Raw genomic sequence first — 19,200 nt, 5'->3', positions numbered from 1 at the left:
GTCTGGCTAATTTTTGTAAGTTCAGTAGAGACGAGATTTTGCCATATTGGCCAGGCTGGTCTCCAGTTCCTGGACCTCAAGTGATCCACCCGCCTCAGCCTCCCAAAGTGCTAGGATTACAGGCATGAGCCACCACGCTTGGCCTATCATGACCTTTAAAGACTACATTTTAGTCATTCCTCAGTCTTTAATTGTGTGTTATTTTATACTTAGGCTACAGCTAAATATAAATTGCTTATGTGCTGTATTTATCTAACATATAGAGGCAAGATATTTCTAAAACAAGCAGAGGTACTTTCCTGGCTTATATGTAAAGTTTTGATCATGAAAGTAGGTGACACTATTGTCTTGTTCTAATCATGTTGTGCTCCCCATGGTCTTCAACAATAAATTCAATCCTCCTAGACCAATCTTTCTACATTATTTCCACAGAAGTCACCAAAGCCTCTGCATACTTATTTTCTTCAGCCTAGTGGAAGTAGCTACAATACTAACTTTTTGGTATTATTTTCCTATTTTGAAATCTACAGCTTCTACAAGGATGTCATACACATATAAATTTGCCTTTCTTTGGGAGGCCAAGGCGGATCACCTGAGGTCAGGAGTTAGAGACCAGCCTGATCAATATGATGAAACCCTGTCTCTACTAAAAATAGAAACATTAGCCGGGCATGGTGGCATGCGCCTGTAATCCTAGCTACTCAGGAGGCTGAGACAGAAGAATCACTTCAACCTGGGAGGCAGAGGTTGCAGTGAGCTGAGATTGTGCCATTGCACTGCAGCCTGGGCAACAAGAGTGAAACTTCATCTCAAAAGAAAAAAAATTGCCTTTCCAAAACAACCATCCTATTATTTCAGTGAATGGCCTCTTTTTCAAAACTGGAAAGGGAGTTTCACGACCTGCAGCTCCAGAAGGTAAATAAAACATTTAGAAACTATTCCAATGTGAATACAGCATCTATCCACACTGAATCTCAAAAACCTTGATTGCCCAAGTTCACCTACAGAAATATAAATTGGCTGCATGTTGCTTCTGAGGCAGCATTACCAAAGATTTGTTCAAAATAATAGTATTGAGCTTGGTGTGCCAAGGTTGTGAATTTGGGCCACTGAAAATAATCAATCTGGTCAGGTACGGTGGTTCACATCTGTAATCCCAGCACTAGAGGAGGCTGAGGCAGGCAGATCACCTGAGGTTAGGAGTTCGAGACCAGCCTGGCCAACATGGTGAAACTTCATCTCTACTAAAAATACAAAAAATTAGAAAGGCGTGGTGGCATGCGTCTGTAATCCCAGCTACTCGGGAGGCTGAAGCAGGAGAAACGCTGGAATCCAGGAGGCAGAGGTTGCAGTGAGCACAGATCGTGTCACTGCACTCCAGCCTGGGCGACAGAGTGAGAATCTATCTCAAAAACAAAACAAAACAAAAAATCAGTCTATGGGTAACTGCAAAGACAATATATTGAAGCAACTCACTGTAATGAACAATCCATCTCTGTCACATGTACGGCCCTTATGGCTTCATCTAAAATTGGAAACACTAGGAAAATCTGAAAACAGTCCATTTTTACCAGTGCAACATTCTTTCCTCCAGTTCCTTCAGGAGATCCCGGTTGAGCTCATACAGCTGAGGCAAGTAGTATAGGATCTGATTTAGAATCCGGTCCTCAATCACTGGTTTTCCAAGCTGCCTGGAAGCATGAGCTACTGCATCCCGGAAATCCTATTACAGTCCAGAGCAGAAAAAACAATACATACACATATAACTTGATAACAAGCTTTCATCCCCAGTCCCCCTCTTCCCTAAAATGATATGGATTGCACAGCTGTATTTCCCATGCAGAATTACAAACCGAAAGTACCCCCTTCCTCCTACCCCACTCACCTAGATAGGAAATTAAAAATAAAAAATAGTGGCTGAGACGATTCTTTGATATTCAAACATACCAAATGATATTTATCTTAAACCTTTTAGTTTGATCTCTAAACTTAGCAATTATACTAAGCGGGTGTCTGGAAATTGTAACAAAATTCTAAATAGTCTTTAGAATTATTCCAATACCATCAATATAAACACAATCCATTTATTTTAAAAGTGTCCAGGATATCTTAGCTAATTTTATTCTGGATTTAAGAGTCCCACTGTCCACTTTCAGTTATCATTTCCCCACAGCTGGCACGTCCTAGGTGAGGCATGTGGAGACAGGCACGTGTTGTGGGTCTCCCTCTGTCCTCCAGGATGGAGCGCGGTGGCCCAATCTCAGCTCATGGTAACTTCCCGAGTAGCTGGGACTATAGGCGTGTGCCACCATGCCAGGCTCATCTTTGTATTTTTTGTAGAGACGAGGTTTTACCATGTTGCTCAGACTGGCTTGAATTCCTGAGCTCAAGCAATCTTCCCACTAGGGCCTCTCAAAGTGCTGTGATTATAGGCATGAACCACCGTGATGTCTGTGATTATAGGCACATGCTTGATAATCAGAATCCTGGATCCAAGCCCTTGTTCCTTATTTACTGTGTTTCCTCGGGCCAGCCTGATTTTCCTCATCTACTAAGTAAGTATAATAGTTACGAGACTTTGGCCGGGCGCGGTGGCTCAAGCCTGTAATCCCAGCACTTTGGGAGGCCGAGACGGGCGGATCACGAGGTCAGGAGATCGAGACCATCCTGGCTAACACGGTGAAACCCCGTCTCTACTAAAAAAATACAAAAAAACTAGCCGGGCGCGGTGGCGGGCGCCTGTAGTCCCAGCTACTCCGGAGGCTGAGGCAGGAGAATGGCGTGAACCCGGGAGGCGGAGCTTGCAGTGAGCTGAGATCCGGCTACTGCACTCCAGCCTGGGCGACAGAGCAAGACTCCGTCTCAAAAAAAAAAAAAAAAAAAAAAAAATAGTTACGAGACTTTAATTAGATATTGCACATAAAACTTTTTTTGCAATGCATTTGGCATATAGAATTAATGAAACATTTTAACTCTGGACCTGAAATTCTCCCCTCCCACTTGCCAACCTCTCAATAAATTCACCAGGGTTTACACTTTTCACAAATAAGAATCTTTCTTGGGCAGGCGCAGTGGCTCACGCCTGTAATCCCAGCACTTTGAGAGGCCGAGGCGGGCGGATCACAAGGTCAGGAGATCAAGACCATCCTGGCTAACACAGTGAAACCCTGTCTCTACCAAAAAAACCAAAAAATTAGCCAGGCGTGGCAGCGTGCACCTGTGGTCCCAGCTACTCAGGAGGCTGAAGCAGGAGAATGGTGTGAACCCGGGAGGCAGAGCTTGCAGTAAGCCAAGATCGCACCACTGCACTCCAGCCTGGGTGACAGAGCGAGACTCTGTCTCAAGAAAAAAGAAAAAAAAAAAGAATCTTTCTCTTCACATATTATTTTTCATTTACTGTTCTCTAGACTATCTGTACCATGTTTTAATATATGTCAATACCACCACACCCTATTACTCCAGAGGACTTGGGAAGGGTAGGGTAGGAGATAAGTATTTGCCTAGATTTCATTGTCCCCTAAGGGTGGGCCTCAAGATATAAGTAAAACAGAGTGAAATCTGTTCCACAGTCCTTGAGAATTCAAAAACAAATTTTTTTTCCATTTTAGAAACAGCAGTTTTAATTAAAATCTGAAAGCAAAGTTTGGGTAAATGACTAATAGGCCTTATCTTCCCTTACCTTTATTTCCAAATGCTTTCCCTTCAGGAATTTACCGGCAAATGAAATCAACCAAAAAAGATACTGTTCCTTCCACTGATCTTTTCAACACCTGCCCCTAAAATATGTATATTAACCATGATTTTTTTTTTTTTAACTCTGCACAGCCAAAAACCTCACAGATAACTTAAAGTATGTGAAAGGATTCTTTTTCTAAAGGATGGCTATTTTGAAGAAGTCCAATCCTCTTATGCTTAATCAATGCTAAAAATCCCTTCACTTAGGACTCAGTACCTGGGACTAAGTTTATTGATCCAACAGTCACATTAGCCCAAAGGAGCCAACTACTCATACCAGTAACTAAAGGACTAGCTTGTATACCTAATTAGTATCATATAAAATAAGAGTATTTAGTTCTCATAGTATTATAAGCTCTAATCCAGAAAATCACTCAGAACATCTCCAGAAACCAAATGGATATCAGCCAAATTTCACCTCCCAGCAGCTTGCTTCAATCAGCACTCACATTTACTATGATAAAATAAAGCCACTTAACACTTTTGAAAATCATTAGGCTGTCTGCTGTCAGGCAGGGCTATAGAATACATTTATTTATGCATCATGAATAATGTATTCAAAGCAGAATAGTTAAACATCCTCTATGGTTATCTTTTTTGCTTTTGTTTTGACCAGTTTAGTGACTGATATAATTTGGATGCAAGAGTTCCTTGCTCAGCAAAGCAATAAGCACCACTCTTTCTTCTGGTAGAATAAATGATGACTATATTTGTCTCCTGGCAGCAGGATAACTTTTGTTTCCCAGTTGGAAGGTATTTCCTCTGCCATGACAGTGACAGTGATGTTAGCTGCTAAGTAACTTAAGGACCTGGTTTGACACAGCTTTTGCCAGACCCTGCATTCCATATGTCTGCCACCATTGCCAAAAAGGGAACTTGTTTATTTAAGACACATTTAACAGAGACCAGCCAAATACAAACTGAACTGACCAGTGAGATGGCCGCCTCTAAATGGACGCCCCTGTCACACACCAGGCAAAACTCTGCTTTTCCCAGTACTACTGGATGTTTTTAGGCAGCTTGGAATGGACTGATGGCCCATGATGTCTTCTTTTAAATTATAAGTAGTATGTCAGAATAAAATAGAAATTTAATAATTAAAATAGTAGAAGTACACTTAATAAAGACTATAAGAATTTTGAGACTATATAGCCATGAAACCCAGAGAGTTACCTTTTTTTTTTTTTTTTTTTGAGAGACAGAGTTTCGCTCTGGTTGCCCAGGCTGGAGTGCAATGGCACGATCTTGGCTCACTACAACCTTCGCCTCCCAGGTTCAAACGATTCTCCTGCCCGCATAGCTGGGATTACAAGCATGGGCCACCACGCCCAGCTAATTTTGTATTTTTAGTAGAGATGGGGTTTCTCCATGTTGGTCAGGCTGGTCTCGAGCTCCCGACCTCAGGTGATTTGCCTGCCTCGGCCTCCCGAAGTGCTGGGATTATAGGCGTAAGCCTCAGCGCCCGGCTTACTTTCTTTTTTTGATAAAGAGTTTCGCTCTTGTTGCCCAGGCTGGAGTGCAGTGGTGCAACCTCAGCTCACTGCAACCTCTATCTCCCGGGATCAAGTGATTCTCCTGCCTCAGCCTCCCAAGTAGCTGGGATTACAGGCACTCGCCACCATGCCTGGCTAATTTTTGTACTTTTTGGTACAGATGAGGATTTCACCATGTTGGCCAGGCTGGTCTCAAACTCCTGACCTCAGGTGATCTATCTGCCTCGGCCTCCGAAAGTGCTGGGATTACAGGCATAAGCTACCACGCCCGGCCTTTTTTTTTTTTTTTTTTGAGACAGAGTCTTGTTCTGTTGTTCAGGCTAGAATGCAATGGCGAGAACTCAGCTCACCGCAACCTCCGACTCCCAGGTTCAACCATTCTCTTGCCTCATCTCCTGAGTAGCTGGGATTATAGTTGTGTGCCACCACGTTTGGCTAACTTTTTGTATTTGTAGTAGAGATGGGGTTTCACTATGTTGAACAGACTGGTTTTGAACTCCTGGCCTCAAGTGATCTGCCTGTCTCAGCTTCCCAAAACTGCTGGGATTACAGGCGTGAGCCATCGTGCCCAGCCAGAGAATTACATATTCTAAGTAAGCACTTAACAAAGATTCTGTACTAGTCAGGTTCCTGAATTTTTCTTAGGCCCATCTGTGCACTTTCTTACAAAATCCAGTTTTAGCAAGAACCTCCCACCCTTGATATTGTTCGGGTTCTTCATCCTCTACCATTGCCCAGGTGATGTATGATCATCCTGGCTGGTCCGTCTTCTGCAAGAATCCCGTTAAGTTGGTTAAGCCAGAATCTCCCTTGCTCCTGAAGTTTCTTCTTAGTAATTTTCCATCCACTAACTCCCACTTTGCTCCTCCTTGGCTATAAATTCCCACTTGCCCATAATATATTTGGAGTTGAGCCCAATCTTTCTCCACTACTGCAAAATCCCATTGCAGTGGTCCCTATGACTATTGCTTTTTGTTCTTGAGATGGCGTCTTGCTCTGTTGCCCAGGCTGGAGTGTGGTACGATCTCGGCTCACTACAACCTCCATCTCTTGGGTTCAAGCGATGCTCCTGCCTCAGCCTCCCGAGTAGCTGGGATTACAGACATATGCCACCATGCCCAGCTAATTTTTGTATTTTCAGTAGAGACGGGGTTTCATCATGTTGGCCAGACTGGTCTTGAACTCCTGACCTCAAGTGAACTGCCCACCTCGGCCTCCCAAAGTGCTGGGATTACAGGCATCAGCCCCTGCTCCAGGCCCCCTAAGCCTATTGTGATAGTCCTGAATAAAGCCTGCCGTAATGTGCTTTTGCTTCGACAAGTGTCATCGAATAATTGGGCTCCACTCCCAGTTATGGCCTCCATAACCACATGCAGCAGCCCTGGCCCCAGTCTCATTCCCTCACCTCTTGGGCCACCATTTCCTGACAGCTGTGTGCTACGGCCCCACTGCCAGATGTAACTAATTCACACAAGAACCACTAGCAGAATCTTTAACTTCTCAGCTCTTCATGAACCTCAACCACTGCCAAAACTGGTGCCACTGGGAGGAGGTGACATCCTCTTTTAATAAAAGGATGATTACAACATATGTCTGGTTATTTTTCTAAATGTTAACAACCAGGATAATTTGGGAAAGTGTGATGACACTTAAAAGCCAGAGGCAAAGCTATTTTGAGGCAGAAGAATCTAAATTCACCAAAACCTTGACGAAATCAGTGAGGATGCAAGACAGCAGGATTAGCCCTTCAAAAGTTAGATCCAGAGTTTAATTTTTCACACTGGAAAAGCCAGGTAAAAAAAAAAAATTAAAGTAGTGGGGGGAGGAGTTAAGAGTGTGAAAATGTTAGTTAGCTGTAGAGTTTGCTGGCATCAAGTACCTAGACTTCATCCTTACAACAAAACCTACCGAATATTCTGCATGCAAAATTGAACCACCTACACTGTAGTTTCTGGTCATAAAAAGCAAATGCTTGTTTAATGTGGAATTTGTAGAACTAGAAATGGGCCTCTGAATTATGAAGCATATGATAATATTATTCTTACTAATTCCCCAAAACCTACAAATAAGAATCAGATCAACTTTAAGTTGATCTTTAATTCTTTTGAGATATTAACATATCAGCCTTGCCAGCTTGAATCACTTAGGGAAGACCTCAGCAAAAAATCAATGCAAATAAAATCAAGTACGAGCATCTGAGGCAATGAAGCACAAAACAGATGGCCTTGTTCATGGGGTCAGGCTTTATATCTCCAGCACCAACAAGAGGTATGTGACTTAATTACCAGCTGTCCTGACCCAGCTGCCTGACCTCAGGGCATTACTGCACTACTACCATGACACAGTGAATTACAAAGACCAAAGGAACATATGGACAGACATGGAGCTCTACAAGGTTCCCTGTCCTCATGAAGGACACCAGGAATCACTTCACTTTAAGCAAAAGCAAAGCAGCTGTGGGGGTCAAAGTGCTATGATAAATATGCAGAAATGAGTGTGAAACTATGAAGTAAAAGTAGACGTGGGAAAGTCCCCACATTAACAATTTGACTTTGTTTTTAAAATGAAAATATTTTCCCAATGAAATTATTCTTCCCTCTCTATATGTAGACCCGGTGATACGGTATGTAATCATCAGTGGTGCATAATCATCAATGCAAAACTGTAGAAAACATAACTGAAAGCAATCTTTTATGTCTAGTTTCCAATCTCCTTTAATAACACTAACAAGTAATCATCATAGTATCTCTAAGTGACCAAGATCTAGCTTCATTTTCATCTTTAGAAGATGAAAAACAAGTTTCTCTCGTTTCCAGGGCGACTAAAAGAATTCTGAAAGCAAGCTAATATATCCAAAGATATACTATATTCTATGCAGCATGGTAGAGATTTCAAATAATAATTTTCAATCAGTTACTAAAGAACAACTGAGTACAAGGGGTCAGACAGACCAGACTTCAAAGTCTGGTTTTGCCATTAAATAGTGGGTTATTTTTGACAATTAGCTTACTTTCTTCATTGAAAAAAATAGGAATAACATCTACTTGATAGGGTTGTTATGAAGGTTAAAACAGATAATTGATGTAACATAGCATGCTGGAAGGAACATAGAGAGCACTCAACAGAACACCATTTATTTAACTAAAGGAGATTTGGTTAAGTTAAATGATCAGATGAACATCATTTAAGATCCACGAGTCACCTTCCCTCCCTCTCTCCACAAGTCCCTGAAGGCTTGGAAAGAGAACTGTGAAACAGAGGCATCTAAAGAGAAGGAAATACCAAACCAAGGTAGGGAAAACACTTCAGCAGCAAAACAAAGGTACTCTGAACAATGAGCTTCATTCAGTGAAGGACAGTTCTCACGTGAAAGAAGCTCCTCCAGAGTGAAGGTTTGGTAGCCATGTCAACAGAAGCTAGAGGAAGATTCTTTACAACTAAAGAAGAAATGCTGAAAATGATTCACAAGACTCAAAAGACAGGGTGTATTCAGTAAAACAGGATGAAGTGATTTTAACACGGAAAAAAAAACATGAGAACTGAGAAAGTCTTCTATTCCTTTACAATGCATTAAAAAAAAAAAATCTTTTCTACTTAGTAACAGACATCTGGATGCCTAGGGTAGCCTTGCCTCTGCCTCTATGGATTTTATTGAGCCTCTCAAATTTTCAAGGGGATGTATGTCTCCACCTAAAGAAATCAGTGAAGCAAAGATGCTTCCTTGCTAATACTATATAGCCAGTCCATCTTTGTCAAAAAAAAACCCTTCCAAATATATATAACATATATTATATATTTTATATATACTTAACATATATATTATATATTTAACATATTATATATATTATATATTTAACATATATTATATATATATTATATATATACACACACTTTTTTTTTTGACGGAGTTTCGCTTTTGTTGCCCAGGCTGAAGTGCAATGGCGCAATCTCGACTCGGCGCAATCTCGACTCACCGCAACCTCTGCCTCCTGGGTTCAAGTGATTCTCCTCCCTCCGTCTCCTGAGTAGCTGGGATTACAGACATGCGCCACCATGCCCGACTAATTTTTGTATTTTTAGTAGAGACGGGGTTTCTCCATGTTGGTCAGGCTGGTCTCGAACTCCCGACCTCAAGTGATCCACCCACCTTGGCCTCCCAAGGTGCTGGGATTACAAGTGTGAGCCACCGCACCCAGCCCAAATATTTTTAAATGTATACTATTCACATATTTACATAATATTTTTACAGACATATTTACTAAGTCTAGCTCCCATCAGAGAGCAAATAAGACAACCAAAAAAAACCTCCCTATTACTTGTACTTAATTGTATCACATGTCTACAGTGTGGTGGGGATGTTCAAGGAAGAGCAGCAAATATACAAGAAATTCATTCTGAAAAGTCACTTATTTATCAGACATATTATAATTTATATGAAATGACAATAAGCTTGACACTCAACAAATTTGTTAGGGCAACAAAATAATGTCCTTTTTTTTTTTTTTTTTTTTAAAAAAAAGAGGGTTTGCTGTGTCATCCATGCTAGCATGCTGTGGTGCAATCAGCTCACTGCAGTTTTGAACTCCTAGGCTCAAGGGATTCTTCTGGCTCAGCCTCCTGAGTGGGTGGGATTAGAGGTGTGTGCTACCCATGCCTAGCTTTGTCCTATCATTAAAAAAAGAAAATCTATTACAAAAGAGAACTGTCTGGGCATAGTGGCTCATGCCTGTAATTCCAGAACTTTGGGAGGCTGAGGTAGGCAGATTGCTCAGGAGTTCGAGACCAGCCTGGGCAACGTGGCTAAAACCCATCTCTACCAAAAATAAAACAAATCAGCCTGGCGTGGTGGATGCCTGTGGTCCCAGCTACTCAGGAGGCTGAGGTGGGAGGATCGCTTGAGTCCAGGAGTTAGAGGTTGCAGTGAGTGGAAATCGTGCCACTGCACTCCAGCCTGGGTGACAGAGTGAGACTCTGACTCATTAAAAAAAAAAAAAAAAAAGGAGAAAGAGAACTTACCAATATTACCAATATAGCCAAAAGTCAACATGAGAAACTATTCACAGGGAAAGATTTTCTCAAAACAAATGAGCAAGGTTAAGAATTTTTTAAGAATTTCCAAAGCTAGAGATTTTTCACATAGGAATCAGGCCCCTGTTTTTGTTTTGTTTTGTTTTGAGACAGAGTCTTGATCTGTCACCCATGGGGAGTGCAATGGTACCATCTTGGCTCACTGCAACCTCTGGATCCAAGATTCAAGTGATTCTCCTGCCTCAGCCTCCCAAGTAGCTGGGACTACAGGTACGCCACCACACCTGGCTAATTTTTGTATTTTAGTGGAGATGGGGTTTCGCCATGTTGGCCAGGCTGGTTTCGAACTCCTGACCTCAGGTGATCTACCCACTTCAGCCTCCCAAAGTGCTGGGATTACGGTCGTGAGCCACCACACCAGGCAAGGCCCCTGGGTTTCTGTTGGACCAAGTACAGAGCACAGGTAATCATTTAGTGAATGTGAATCATCCATAAGTGTAACCCACTTTTCATGTTCATATGTATCCACTCAAAAAAACCTGAAAATAATGATACTGTTTGCCAAGATATAAATTGATGTATATTTGATGAATCTTTCATTTCTCCACAATTAAGCCTAATTTATGATGTTAATAATTATACCACCACATAAGTAAACTGTCACTTCAACTCCTTTTTTTATTGTTTCATTTACCTTTTCCTTTTGTTTTACCCCTTTCTTAAGTCTTAATATCTTGCCTAAATATAATTGAAATAAAGTAACACTAAAAGCACTTTAACTGCCAGTGCATAATGAAACTTGTGAAAACCTGCAAGTACAAAGGAGCGCATGAGAAAAATGAATATGCACCCAGACACACATCGTAATTCTTTCCTAACAAGTCTGTTCAAGTTGATAATTATAGGCTAGCTGCAGTGGCTCAGGCCAGTAATCTCAGCACTTTAGGAGGCCAAGGCGGGCTGATCACTTGAGCCCGTGAGTTTGAGATCAGCCTGGGTAACATGTCGAAACCCCATCTCTACAAAAAATACAAAACTTAGCTGGGCATGGTGGTGAGTGCCTGTAATCCCAGCTGCTCAGGAGCCTGAGGTGGGAGAATTGCCTGAGCCCAGGAGGTTGAAAGACTGCAGTGAGCTAAGATGGTACTGGGCAACAGAATGAGACGCTATCTCAAACCAAAAAAAAAAAAAAAAAAAAGTTGACAATTTAAAAAACGGAAAATACAACTAAAACTTAGTTGTAAAAATGTCTATTTCTAATCTCTCCTAAATGGAGGTGGTAAAAGGAAAAACAGTAAGAAAATTATCTATTTCAAGTCTGTTTCTGGGAGCTTATTTAGATAGGAGAAAAACACTTTTGGATAATGATAATGATATTCTTCATGTATTGCTAATGCAAAACTCTAATAGCAAGTATCTTCAGCAAATGCCTAAGAAAATATATTATCACCTTAAAAACTGTTATGAAGACATAAAGTTTGAAGACTTTGGACATATAGCTACTAAGACTCTTTCAGAAATCACCTTATCTACATATACATGAAATACATACATTTTAGAAAATGTCTATCATTAAGTTAGTAATGCTGAAAACTTCTAGGGGTAGGGAAAGTACAAAAGGGAATATTCTTAGACTTCAAAAAAAAAAAAATTAGCAGATACTTACGATATGCAAAAGTTTTAACACATCCACAAACCTGTAAAAAACAGCAATGAAAAAATGTTTTAAATGTGCCAATGGGGGGAAAACAGTCTTCTGAATTGTAAACTAGATACCTACACTTTCTCTGAGCTCATGATCTCCTTGGCAATATGATGAACTTTACTTTTCATTCCATTATCTTCATCCTGTGGATAAGAGCACACTGAGCATGAACTCATAAAAGAATAATGAAGATCAGTTATGAGCTCCTCAGACACGAATTTTAACTCTGATACTTGTAACTTTCCTACTAGTACAAAGTTCATACTACATAACATTTCAAATGGCAAACGTGGAGAACTGGATGAGGGATAAACCATGTCACAGAAGTAGCTGAGAGCAATCAGTAATCTTCACTGTCATTAGCTGGATTGATAAATTGCTCTGAGTAGCTACAGAACCTTGCTAGGACACAACCATCAGTGGTTCAAAATGGAAGTCACAAACTAAAAAGGCTACAGGGAGAATGGCCCCTTACAGATAGATACCAGAAGAAGAGTTATTTGGGTGTGTACAAATAATTTAAGAATTTGGCCAGGCGCAGTAGCTCACACCTGTAATCCCAACACTTTGGGAGGCCGAGGAGGGCAGATCACGTGAGGTCAGGAGTTCAAGACCAGCCTGACCAACATGGAGAAACCCCGCCTCTACTAAAAATACAAAATTAGCCAGGCGTGGTGGCTCATGCCTGTAATCCCAGCTGCTCAGGAGGCTGAGGCAGGAGAATCGCTTGAACTCAGAAGGCAGAGGTTGCGGTAAGCCGAGATCACGCCATTGCACTCCAGCCTGGGCAACAACAGTGAAACTCCGTCTCAAAAACAAAAACAAACAAACTAATTAAAAAAAAGAAATTAGTGAATATCCAACAGGAATGTAGATGAGAACTTCACCTTAAGTAAAGGTATTTTAACTCACAACTTAAATATAGTCTGAATAGGGCTCTTCTTCAATCTATACCAAATATAAGTCAACACTACAGTCACAAGCTCTCCGAATTTCCTTAAAATCCCTTTTAGATATATGTTCGTAGAGTCAAGGCAGTTTTATTCTAAGGAGCTGAAATGAAATTCTTTTGTGTATGTGTGTGTGTGAAACGGAGTCTCACTCTGTCGCCCAGGCTGGAGTGCAGTGGTGTGATCTCAGCTCACTGCAACCTCCGCCTCCCGGGTTGGAGAGATTCTCCTGCCTCAGCCTCCTGAATATCTGGGACTACAGGTACGTGCCACCGCACCCGGCTAATTTTTTTCTTGTATTTTTAGTAAAGACGGGGTTTCACCATGTTAGCCAGGATGGTCTCGATCTCCTGATCTCATGATTCGCCCGCCTCAGCCTCCCAAAGTGCTGGGATTACAGGCGTGATTACTCACCTTTTAAACTACACATAGCTCTATATTCCTTAGGAAGACTGCACTCTTAAGCACAGTCTGACTTTGACCTGGTAGACCATGTATCAAGCACTAAATAATCATACATAAGTGTCTACACACACATACACACACACGGATAACTGTTATTTTGAAAAAATATTTTAGCAAGTCCAAACTTTTCTATCACAATGGGGTTCTCCATATAATCTGTAGATAGAAAGTTTAATGTTTACAAACTACAGTGTATAAATTTTAAATTAGAAATGAGCTTGGCATGGTGGCTCATGTCTGTAATTCCAGCACTTTGAGAGGCCAAGTTGGGAGGACTGCTTGAGCCCAGGAGTTTGAGACCAGTCTGGGCAACATAGCAAGACCATGTCGTTAGTAAAAATAATAATAATAATAACAACATAAAATTAAAATTACAAATGCATTAAAAATGAGAAAAACAGAAACCAAAACCATTTAGGGAACTGAAGCCCCGACTTTTCATTTCCAAATAATGTGACACCCCTTAAAGATCAAGAGGGGATCTCATCAGTATCTTTAAAGAAATGCAGGCACACTATAGATGTAGACGCATTTGATTACTGGAGTCAGCTAAAATGTGTACCATCTCTACACAGAAATTTTAAGTAGCTGTTAATTTATTTTTGGCATCTACCCTTTATTTCCTCTCCTCTTTTTGTCACTCTCCTTTTGTTAGGTCTCTACTCTGTACCTTTTTTTCCTCTCCTTCTTAGGACCTTGCTCTACCAGGCCCTGCATTACACAGACTTGTGTAGAGGAGGCTACGCCACACAAAAATTAACTAAAAATGTGAAAAATGTAAACTTCCAGAAGAATACATTTTTAAAAATCCTTATGATCTCGAATTAGAGTTATTAGATATGACACCAAAAGCATAACTGATAAAAAAATTGATAAATGGAACTTCATAAATTGTTTATGCTTCAAAAGACACATCATTAAGAAGATAAAAAGATAAGCCATACACTGGAGAAAATATTTGCAAATCATGATTCTGAGAAAGAACTAGTAGCTAGAATACATTAAGAACTCTGATAGGGCTGGGAGTGGTGGCTTACGCCTGTAATCTCAGTATTTTGGGAGGCTAAGGCAGGCAGATCACTTGAACACAGGAGTTCGAGACCTGGGCAACAGGTGAAACCCCATCTCTAAAAACAATACAAAAATTAGCTGGGCAGGGTGGTGCACACATGTGGTCCCAGCTACTCAGGAGACTGAGGTAAGAGGATCACTGAGCCATGACTGAGCCACTGCACTCCAGCCCTGGTAACACAGCAAGACCCTGTCTTCACAAAACAAAAAAATAGAAAACAATTAGCCAGGCATGATGGCACACACCTGTAGTCCCAGCTATTTGGGAGGCTGAGGTGGGAGGATCACTTGAGCCCAGGAATTCCAGGCTGCAGTGAGCTATGATTGCAATATTGCACTCGTTTAGGCGACAGAGTGAGAACCTGGCTCTTAAAAAAAAAACAAAAACAAAATTTAGACAAACGAAAAGGCTGTGTGCGGTGGCTCATGCCTGAAACCCTGGCAATTTGGGAGGCCGAGGTGGGAGGATCACTTGAGTACAGGAGTTTGAGACCAGCCTGGGCAACAAAGCAAGATCTCACTACTATTTCCAAAAAAAAAAAAATTTTTTTTAAAGAGATAAAAGATGTGAATGTGTGAAGAAACATTTCACCGAAGAAGATATAAGAATGGCCAATAAGTACACAAAAAGTTGTTGAACACAGTTATGAGGGAAATGCAAATTAAAACCTCAATGACATACTTCACACCCACACAATGGCTGTAATAAAAAATAAAAAAATACCTAGTGTTGGTGAGGATGTTGACCAACTGGAACCTTTATCTATTGTTGGCGGGCACGGTAGCCCTTACTCATATGGTGTGAGAAATGAAAAACAGCTCAGAGCAATCTGAGCTATGTGAGGTACGCAAAATTTATCAGGCCCAGAGAAACACGAGTATGAGACTTCAGTAATGTAACAACCCCCATGCCCAGGTGCAACAGTTTAAAGGTATTTTTGTCCCTGACCAGCCGCCTCCACCCAGTCTCCATGTTCCTAGAATTTGTGAAACAAAGAACAATGTAAAGTCAATCAAATAGCTTATGGTATTTTAATATAAAATTATTGATAAACAGCTTAGGAATTGCCTCTTCTTTTCCTTTAATTTTTTAGGTATGTGTACTTCCACTTGTGCGGAAGGCTGAGGCAGGAGAACTGCTTGAACCCAGGAGGTGGAGGTTGCCATGAGTCAAGATCTCGTGCCATTGCACTCCAGCCTGGGTAATGAGAGCGAAACTCCGTCTCAACAAAAACAAAACAAACAAAAAAATCCACTTGTGGCTGGACATGGTGGCTCATGCCTGTAATCTCAGCACTTTTGGTCAAGACAGGTGAATCACTTGAGGTTAGGAGTTCAAGACCAGCCTGGTGAACATGGTGAAACCCTATCTCCACCCAAAATTAAAAAATTAGCTGGGCATGGTGGCACATACCCATAATCCCAGCTACTCAGGAGGCTGAGACAGGAGAATTGCTTGAACCTGGGAGACAGAGGATGCAGTGAGCCAAGATTGTCATCACACTCCAGCCTGGGTGACAGAGTGAAACTCCATCTCAAAAACAAAAACAAAAACAAAAACAAAAACAAAAAAAAACCCCACTTGTGGCTGGGCGCAGTGGCTCACATCTGTAGTCCCAGTACTTTGGGAGGCCAAGGCGGGCGGATCACTTGAGTCCAGGAATTTGAGACCAGCCCAGCCAACATGGTAAAACCCTGTCTCCACTAAAAATACAAAAATTAGCCGGGTGTGGTGGTGAGCATCTGTAATACCAGCTACTAGGGAGGCTAAGGCAGGAGAATCACTAGAACCCAGGAGGCAGAGGTTGCAGTGAGCCAAGATCGCACCACTGTACTCCAGCCTGGGCAACACAGCAAGACTCTGTCTCAAAAACAAAACAAAACAAAACAAAAACCCCACTTGTAACTGCTCCTAACAGGAGTCTTGAATCTATGCTCTAGGCTTGTAGTCCTCAAATTTGGCCCACATAAACTCTGTACTTATATTAAGCATGCCTCATTTTTTTTCCCATTAGGTCGACAGGGTTTTCTATTGTCTCCTAATGTCATTGAGCACAGAATGTGTATTTCTTCTCCCTGTTATTCTGAGATCATTTTCAAGAGAAAGAAGTCAGTACCATCTTTACACTTTCATTTTAAAATCTGAAGTTCGTAACTGACTTTCCATCATTTGATAGCAAAGTTAGTAAAACAGTTCTACCACCAGCCCATTTACTGCTCTACATACAAATTTGAAAACATTAGTGATCATTAGAATCACAGGCAGATCTTAAATTTCAGATTCCCAGGTACTGTCTTAGAAATTCTGATTGTGTAGGTTTAAAATGGAGCATTAAAAGTAGATGTCAGAAGAGGGAATTACACAGGGCACGGTGGTTCACATTTGTAATCTCAACATTTTGGGAGGCAGGAGGATCACTTGAGGACAGGAATTCAAGGCCAGCATGGACAACATAATGAGAGCTGAAAAACACACACACACACACAAAAATAGCCAGGCATGGTGGCACATGCCTGTAGTTCCTAATCACTCAAGAGGCTGAGGTAGGAGGATCACATGAGCCCAGGAGTTCAAAGCTACAGAGAACTATGATAAGTAACAATAGCCCTAGTTGGCCGGGTGCGGTGGCTCACACCTGTAATCCCAGCACTTTGGGAGGCTGAGATGGGCAGATCACTTGAGGCCAGGAGTTGGAGACCAACCTGGCCAACATGGTGAAACCCTGTCTCTACTGAAAATATGAAAATCAGTTGAGCGCGGTGGCGCACACCTATAGTCCCAGCTACCTGGGAGACTGAGGCATGAGAATCACTTAAACCTGAGAGGCAGAGGTTGCAGTGAGTCCAGGGTGACAGAGCGAGACTGTCGAAAAATGAATAAATAAATAAATAGCCCCATCCTTCAAGAAGTGAACAAGGGAAACAAACCGAATATATAAATAACTATATATAAGCACAACTATGAAAAGTGCTGCCACCTTGAAGGAGAGAAAGACCATAATCAGGCAGAGGTGTGTCAAGCAGGAAAGGCTTCACAAAGAATAAAGCATTTGATGACTCCAAATCACTGTTTAAACACAATCCATCAGCTACTCCCATACTAGCTACTGCAGATACCAACTCATTAATGCCAGAAACCTGGACTCTTCTTTTTTGTCCCCAGTCACCTTTTATTATTACAACTGAGTCAAGTCCTGTCAATGTGTCCCGAAGATTTAAATCTTAAACAATCCTTTCCTCTCCTTCGATGTTGCCTCCTTACGTCTTGCCCTCACTATTACAGCAACCTAAGAGGTTTCCTTGGCTCTGTGTTTACTCCACTGCAACCCCTTCTGTACACTGCCACTAGAATATTTCTAAAATGCAAATATAACCAGGTTAGTTCTCAGGCTAAATGTTAGCAGCTCCCTATCACAGATGGATAACAAAGATCCAAGTTTCCTTTGCCAAGTATATTAGGCATTTCACGATGTGTCCACTTACCTTCACCAGCCTCCTCCCTCCTCCTCCACACTGTGTACTATCTACCCCACCATCATGCTGCAACTCCAGCCGTGCTCTGCCCTTCTGTGTCTGTCCCTTTGAGCATATACCTTTCCTTTTGCCTTGACTTGTTTCCCGATCACTTCTTCTCCCTGAAGATTTCTGCCTTTCATATTCCAAATGTTCTTTAAGACAACACTCCAACTTTTTTTTATGATGGCTGCCTTGATATTCTTTCCCTCCCACTTTCAAAGGACAAGATAACTTTCTTGTTCATGTAATGTTTATAGGACTTAACCCAGTAGACTGTTTTTACTTGCCAAAATGTCTGAATTCCCTCTAGTCTCTGATCTAATTCACCCTGTAGCCTTCTGCACATAGCATGCTGCTTGGTCCACTGTGCAATTAATATTTATGAATAAGCAAATGTGTACAAGGATGGCTGCCACCTTCTCAGAATCTAAGACACAGCACACTGCTTTTGAAGATGTGTTGCATAACATGAAAATGCAAACTCAAATGAACTAAAAGCTTTAATCACATAAAAGAGTAGGAGGTTGGACTAAATGATTGAGGTCTTTTCCAATTCTAAGGTTCTAGGAGTCTATATATTCCATTGTCCATTTTACCTTCTAAACCAGGAAAGCTACAGGCCTAAATAAAGAGGTATAAAAATTATTAGAAATAAGTCAATGGATTACTATCTTCAAAGTGGACAGAAAGTCAAATATAAATTAAAAAAAAAAATTAAAAGCTCTATATTATCTCCAACTTGTAAGAACAATGACTGATTCTGACCCAAGTCAAACAGCGATGGAAAAACACACACCCCATGGCATCTCAACTTTTCAGCTAACGAAAATCCTCACTTAAATTACATTGCATTTCAAAGCAGTTTCCTGTTAAATAACAGCGTCTCCCAAAAGTACACTGCTGTGGAAGTTGAAACATGAGCCACAAACAAATGAAATAACTGTCAAGGTCACAAAATAAGTCAAACAAATTCCAAAACGGAATCTTTGATCTGAAATCTAGTTTTATGTTCTGATCTCTTGATGCTAGCCCAGCTTTGTAAATTCTTAATTGTGTTCTTATCATTTCACATTTGTTCACTACAAGTGACGTTCAGTGAAATTTATCCATTCCTTTTTTTTTTTTTTTTTTTTGGAACAGAGTCTTGCTCTATTGCCCAGACTGGAGTGCAGTGGTGGGAAACTTGGCTCACTGCAACCTCCGCCTCCCGCGTTCAAGCAATTCTCCTGCTTCAGTC

General features: G+C 41.2%; 1 protein-coding gene across 2 annotated transcripts in view; it reads right to left on the bottom strand.

The window, feature by feature from the left end:
- The window catches only part of FGD6 (FYVE, RhoGEF and PH domain containing 6), a 135,792-nt gene that overhangs the window by 62,001 nt on the left and 54,591 nt on the right, over positions 1-19,200 (bottom strand). For both annotated transcript variants that reach the window (XR_004439669.1, XM_033221024.1), the window contains exons 4-6: positions 12,037-12,104; positions 11,923-11,953; positions 1,572-1,723 (exon numbers count right to left, since the gene is read on the bottom strand). Coding sequence is in view for 1 of the 2 variants with exons in the window: in XM_033221024.1 (XP_033076915.1) it covers positions 1,572-1,723; positions 11,923-11,953; positions 12,037-12,104 (251 nt within the window). In the remaining variant the exon portion in view is untranslated. The remainder of the gene's footprint in view (positions 1-1,571; positions 1,724-11,922; positions 11,954-12,036; positions 12,105-19,200) is intronic.

Source organism: Trachypithecus francoisi, unplaced genomic scaffold (assembly GCF_009764315.1).
Source record: "Trachypithecus francoisi isolate TF-2019V2 unplaced genomic scaffold, Tfra_2.0 Lachesis_group11, whole genome shotgun sequence".
NCBI lineage: Eukaryota > Metazoa > Chordata > Mammalia > Primates > Cercopithecidae > Trachypithecus > Trachypithecus francoisi.
This window is presented reverse-complemented; position numbering and strand designations above follow the sequence as displayed.